Source organism: Aptenodytes forsteri, unplaced genomic scaffold, assembly GCF_000699145.1.
Source record: "Aptenodytes forsteri isolate BGI_AS27 unplaced genomic scaffold, ASM69914v1 Scaffold61, whole genome shotgun sequence".
Taxonomy (NCBI): Eukaryota; Metazoa; Chordata; class Aves; order Sphenisciformes; family Spheniscidae; genus Aptenodytes; species Aptenodytes forsteri.
Window position 1 is genome coordinate 880,029 of NW_008794443.1, and position 6,373 is coordinate 886,401.

Consider the following 6,373-nt stretch of genomic DNA (forward strand, 5'->3'; position numbering starts at 1 on the left):
CCGCGACAGCGGGAAGGAGCAGGAGGTTAATGTCTCCCCGCGCAGTGGCAATCACCGGGTTTTTGTCAGGAATAAGATTTTTACTGGGGTTTATAAATAATGCAGCAGGCAGCCTCGGGCTGCCTGAGCTCAGCTCCGGTGCCTTAAATGGGCCTTTTCCTCTCCCCGTGCCCCTTTTCCTCCCACTCCTCGGCATGGGCACATCATCTGGGGCAGTCGCCGTCGGATGCTGCCGAATTATCATCCTTTTTCTCCCCAGCAAGAAGCGTTGGGCTTGGCCGCTCCTGCACCCCCGTGGGTTCACCAGCAACTTTATATGTAGCTCCTCTCCAAAAAAATTGACCCCAGGGCACAGATAAAAGGCTGAAAGTAGGTCTAATCCCTGGAGAGAGACTGTTTTCTATACGCCTTTTCATAGGAGCCTATTAACTGCCTGTAATCCCCCGAGGATGCGACCGAGCTGCGGCATCTTCCCTTGCTGTGCATCCTCGGGGGGGGTGCGAGGGGTCCCAGGGGGCGAGCGGCGGCATGAGCGATGCTTCGAGCTGCATTTTTCCACTCCCATCCTTGGATCCAGCTTGATGTTTTCCCGCTTTGCCCACATCTGTCCAGATGTGCTGGGTAACCTGTGGCCGCAAACTCCTGGTCCATGGGCATCACCTCCACCGCTCCCCTTCCCCTGAGCATCCCTCCTTGCAGCAACCGCTCTGTTGCGTCCCCAAAATAATCTCTAGAAAACCCTTTGAGACGGCAGACGAAGAGCTGCTCGATCCAGGAGCAGCTCCAAGGTTTCTCACCGAACCCACCCCAGGGCGTAAATAAACGTCGGGAAAAATCGGACGCGTCCTTGAAAACTTCCCCTCGTTCCCAAGGCCGGAGATTTACAGCTCCGATAATTCTTCCTGCAGTTCTTTATCCCGTGTCCGTGCCAGCGTGTATTTTCTTTGCAATAAAAGCCTCAGCCTCAGCGAATAAATTTGAAGAGGTGGTTTTAATGACAGCTTTTTTTTTTCCCCCCTCTTCCTTTTTGTGATAAAAAAAGGGGGGGAAAGAGAAAATTTGGCGTCAAAGTTGAGTTTTGCCCAAGCAGGGAGGGAAGTGCTGGGTGGGGAGAGTGGGGTCTCCTCCCCAGAGATGCTGGTTTTGCGGGGTTAGTCCCCAAAATCCCGTTCTCTCATGCCTGGCCTCTTAAAAAAAGACTATTCTAACCCTCTGATGGATCGATCTGAGCTGTTCTAGTCCCAAAATGCCCATCTCCCATCTGCGTTGCTTTCCTCTGCCTTTTCCTCCTTAATTTTGTACTAAACCTTGCTCCTTGCAAGACGGTGGGATAAATCTGAAGGCATTGGGGGACACAGGGAAGAATGAGTCCCCCCGGTCCTAAAAAGAGCCTTTTTCCACTTAAAAATTACAACCCCAGCGAGCGGCTGGAGGTAGGAGTTGGCGACGCGATAACAGGACAGAAACGCGCGGGTTTTGCTTTTAATCTCAGCAGGCTCATGATAAATAAATACTATTTCCTGAATCTTAATAAAAATATTTTAAATAAAAATATTAAAAGTAAACATATTAAAAATAAGTATCTTCAAAAAAAATTAAAAAGCGGCTGCAAAGCTGCTCGTGCATTTGCAAAAGTGACCGCGGGCGTCTCATATACGGGGGTTTTTTTTTTTTGCAGGTCCCCGATGGTGGCACCATCAAGCAGAAGATCTTCACCTTCGATGCCATGTTCTCCACCAATTTCTCGCACATGGAGAATTATCGGAAGAGGGAGGATCAGATCTGGTCTACCAGTCCACCGTGCGGTAAGTCGCCCCAGTATCACCTCCTTTGACGTGTCGGCTGCTTTTTAATGCCTATTTTTAGGCGTTTGTCCCCATTTTGGGGCAGTTGAGGGTATCCTGGCAATACTCTATGCGTCCTCTTTGGCTCTCGGTGGGGTTTCGTTGCATTGCAGAGAAATTATCGTCCCTTAATGCGCCGTCACCAAATATCCGAGGTCTGTCCCTATGGTCCCGCTTGTCCCTCAGGAAAAGGTGACATCGGTGGAGATTTCCAGGGGTGAAAACGGGCAGAGAAGAACAAGGCTTGGGAAAAATAAAATGAAATAAAAATATATATAAAACAGGCGGCACGGAAGCTTGTCTTTGCTTTTCTTCCAAGTGCGAAATCACTCGCAGGAGTGTCAGCTTTATTACTAATTACACACTTGCTTTATTGCCGCTGTTATAAAAACAAAACTGCTGCCTGAGAAAAATGTCAGGGGGAGACCTATTTCAAGGGGAAAAGGCTGGGGTGATGTATTTATTTTTCACGATTTCTTTTTTTTTCTTTGTTTCCTTTTTAAATTAGAATTTGCTAATCGGATTTCAAAGCTGGTTTTTTCCCCAGTGTAGGGTAATAAAAATTCTGTGTATGGTGGGGAAAATATAGTCGTTTCCTCGAGGTGATGTGATGCTTTGCACCTGCAAATGTCCGTGTACAGGTTGGAAAGGGCTGAGCACGGCTCGTCCCGTCACATGAGCTTGCGTGCAAGCATGAAATTATTTCTAATTCTTTGGAATTTGAATTTTTTGGGGGGGTTTTTTGCTGTTTTTTCTGCTACACTCAGAGCTAGGTTTTGTTATAAGCAAGAGCAAGCGTGTCAGATGGCTGCATGGGAATAAATGTGAATATGGAGTGGAGAAGAAGCAGGAAAGCAGGGCTGAAGAGGAGATGATCTGGGTTGCTCAGGAGATGCTCGGCGGATGCTAAAGGGTTGCTCAGGAGGATGCGCAGAGCTTGCTCAGAGGTGGCTCAGGAGATGCTTGGGTTGCTCAGGGGTTGCTCAGGGGAATGCTCTGAAGATGGTCGGGAGGGTCAGGAGATGCTCGGGATGCTCTGGGGATGCTGGGAATGCTCAGGGGTTGCTCAGGATGCTCAGGGGTTGCTCAGGAGGATGCTTAGGGCACGCTCAGAGGATGCTCAGGGGTTGCTCAGGGAGATGCTCAGGGGATGTTCAGAAGATGCTCAGAGGATGCTCAGGAGGGTCAGCAGACGCTCAGGGGTTGCTCAGAGGATGCTCAGATGATGCTCAGGAAGGTCAGGAGATGCTCAGGATGCTCAGGGGATGCTCAGGCAATGATCAGAGGTTGCTCAGGGGGATGTTCAGGAGATGCTCAGGGGCTGCTCCGCTCCTCAAGTTTTGCTTCCCCATGTAGCACGGGCTCCGCTTAGGCCCTCGTCGGTTGTTGTACAAATTTCTGACACAACTAATTATTGTTTGGAGGACGTTTTGGCAACTTCACAAACAGATTACACATTCCCTAACTCAACAGCCTCGCTTTCCTGCCATAAACCCAGCGGTTTCACTCGGCGCTGGATTTGGCCATTGCTCTCCTGTAGCAGGGAGCACCGGGAGCGAGACATCCCAACCATGAGCATCCCTTGAGCGAGGGACAAGGACGTTGCACTGTCCCGGCGAGGCAAAGCAGATGCTTTTTTTTCTTTTTTTTTGGCTCAGAAACCTCAATTTTTCTCCCTTTCACCGTGTATTGTAGAGCTAATAGAATTTGCAAGCAGAAAATTTCGCCGCCCTAGGACCAAGCACTTAAAAGCATCGGTAATCGTCAGCACAGCGCCGGCAAATCATCCGTGGAGCTGGGGATGTTCGCGGTAAAAGTCTTTTCACGCGGTTGTTTTCAGAGGAAAACAGCAACGTGCCTGGGGAGAAAGGAGATATTTCTCGGAGGGTATGAAAAGAGCTTGTTTTCTGAATTGTTGGCTTGATGCTTTTTTTTGGGGGGGGTCCTGCCTTATTTTGGCCTCTGGTGAAGAAGAGGAGCACTATTGGGAAGGGTTTGGTGATGGGTCAGTCGCTTTCCGGCTGTTTCCACTCAGGTTTTCTCTCCCTTTCATTTTACCCGTCTGTATTTTCAGCTGTTTTTAATCTTTTTAATGGCACGGTCACGTCGGTGCCGTCCCACGGAGCGTTATCCCGGGCGGCATGGCTCTTATCTGCGCAGCGCAGAGGGCTGCCGGGGCTGCCTCTTTTCATACTGCCTTTGAACGCCGCCCGCTCAGATGTGAAGAGCAAAGCCGGGAGATATCCAACCCTGGATTTTTTTTCCCCTCCTCTGATTAAAAAACCCACCCTCGTCAAGTAAAGCACTGCTTTATGAATATCTATATAATTTTTTTTTTATTTCCAGCATGCTTAGAGGACGCAAAGGACATGAGGGGCAGCGTTTTGTCTTTGCAGGGCTGGGGGTCCTCTCTCTCCGGTCCCTGCCGATTGCAGAAGCCTCAAACCGACCCAGTTAGGACCGTTCTACACCCAAATCTGTGCACAAGCCCAAAGGGCTTGTCCCTTGCAGCGAGGGGCAGCCGCCGGGATGGAGAGGGTCCCCCGCTTGGCGGGGACCAAAACCACCGGCACCGCTCCCGTGTGCCGCCGACGAAGGGTGTGGATGATTTCCTGCTCCGTGCGTGGGTAATTAGAGGCTGGAACAGATGGCGGAGGCTTAGTTGAAAGCATCGTGGCCATTAAAAGGAGCTGCCAAGCAACTGTTCGCTTCGACGGGGCTTGTTTGCGCTGGCAGGGGGCTCACACGGCGAGGAGGAGGCACGGGAAGGCAGCTAGGGGCTTTTGGAAAGGATCCGGCAAGCCAGCGCCGTGTTTCCCCCCTGGCCGGGGAAGTCCGGCGAGGTGCACGCCTGGGTTTGTCCGGAAAACAGGAGGATTTTTAAGCTGGAGGTGGCTTGCTGGGTGCTCCGTGCAGGAATTGCCCCCATCCTTATTGGTGTGGTGGGATGCTGCCGTCTGGCGAGGCGGGATGCTGCTGCTGGTGAGATGGGATGACGCTGCCAGCCGGTAAGGCGGGATGATGCTGCCGGTGAGGTGGAATGATGCTGTCGACCGGCAAAGCGGCTCCTTTGCAGCCGGTGCGAGTGTTTCCACCTCCAGCAGCACCGATCCTTTTGCACATCTCTTCCTCTCCTGTTTTTTATATATATATATAAAGAATCTAGATAATCGATCGATCGAAGTGTGCTCTGGGTTTGCTTAGAGTTTGGGCTTTTGATGCTTTTTATCCGCCACGCTTTGCTACAGCCGTTGCATCGCCCAAGCGGTCTGTAACGTCCGGTGCCGAGCCTTTAACATCGGCATTTCGCAGGCGTTTAACGTCCACGCTCCGCGGGTTTTTGCTCTCGGCGGGGCCCTTTCCTCCCCGACGCCTCTCCCTTTCATAAATCAATTAACGCTCCGCGGGTTTTTGCTCTCGGCGGTGCCTTTATTACCTCCCGGCTTCTCCTTTCAATAATGCAATTACTTACCCTCCCGAGGAGCTGTCAGTGCCAGTAAACTCCAGCTGCTAAACCGCATTACACAGCTCTTTCCTGCAGCCTTTGCAGTTATTAATAGTTTATTGATCCCCATCACCGGCGAAAAGCAACCCCATCCGACGCCTTGACATCCGGATGCCGACCGCTGCATCCCCCAGGAAAATGGGGTCAGGATGGAGAGGGGAGCAAGTGGTGAGCTCTGTCTCTCCTCCCCAGCCTCCCCGAGGTTCGCATTTCGGACAACGGTCCCTACGAGTGTCACGTGGGGATTTATGACCGAGCCACGCGGGAGAAAGTGGTCCTGGCCTCTGGGAACATATTCCTCAACGTGATGGGTGAGTGCAGCCCCCGGCTGGGTGGGACCAGAGGGGAAAGGGCTGCAGGGGTCTCAGGCTGGGGGGACAGCAGGGATCTGGCTCATTTTCCCATCCCCAGGGATGAAGACGGGGACGGGGACAGGGATGGGGATGGAAACGAGGACGGGGATGGGGACGAGGATGGGCGTGGGGATGGGGATGAGGATGGGGATGGAGATGGGTGGGTGTCGAGGACGCCGTGCTAACGCCCCGGCTCTGCTCCCCCGGCAGCTCCTCCGACGTCCATCTCGGTGCTCGCCGCCAACACACCAGCGCCCTTCAGCCGCTACCAGACGCAGAACTTCACCCTGGTGTGTGTGGTCTCCGGTGGCAAGCCCGCCCCGCTGGTGAGCCCCCGGGCGGGTTTCTCTTTCATATATACATATATGAAACAAACATGAAAAAATAAATATATATTAAAAAAATATATAATATAAAAGTGCTGCTTTTGGAGGCAAAATAAGGCAAATAGCTGCCTGCTACCCAAATCTTGCCCTACAGCATCTTTCCGTGGGGACCTCGGGAAGGAGCTCCATCCAAAGCTACCCAAGGGGATGGGATGCTGGGGATGTCTGGGGTGGTGGCTGGCCCCACGGGGCTCACTGTCCCTTTTGTCCCCATGCAGGTGTACTTCAAGCGGGACGGGGAGCCCATCGAGGCCACCCCGCTGCCCGAGCCGCCGGGCGGCGCCG

The 6,373-nt window shown here is 52.4% G+C and overlaps 1 protein-coding gene across 1 annotated transcript in view; it reads left to right on the forward strand.

The window, feature by feature from the left end:
• IGSF21 (immunoglobin superfamily member 21) overlaps nucleotides 1-6,373 on the forward strand; it is a 32,730-nt gene that overhangs the window by 20,201 nt on the left and 6,156 nt on the right. Inside the window, 5 exon segments of the mRNA XM_009289745.1 lie at nucleotides 1,679-1,774; nucleotides 1,777-1,805; nucleotides 5,542-5,660; nucleotides 5,913-6,028; nucleotides 6,307-6,373. Coding sequence (XP_009288020.1) covers nucleotides 1,679-1,774; nucleotides 1,777-1,805; nucleotides 5,542-5,660; nucleotides 5,913-6,028; nucleotides 6,307-6,373 — 427 coding nt within the window.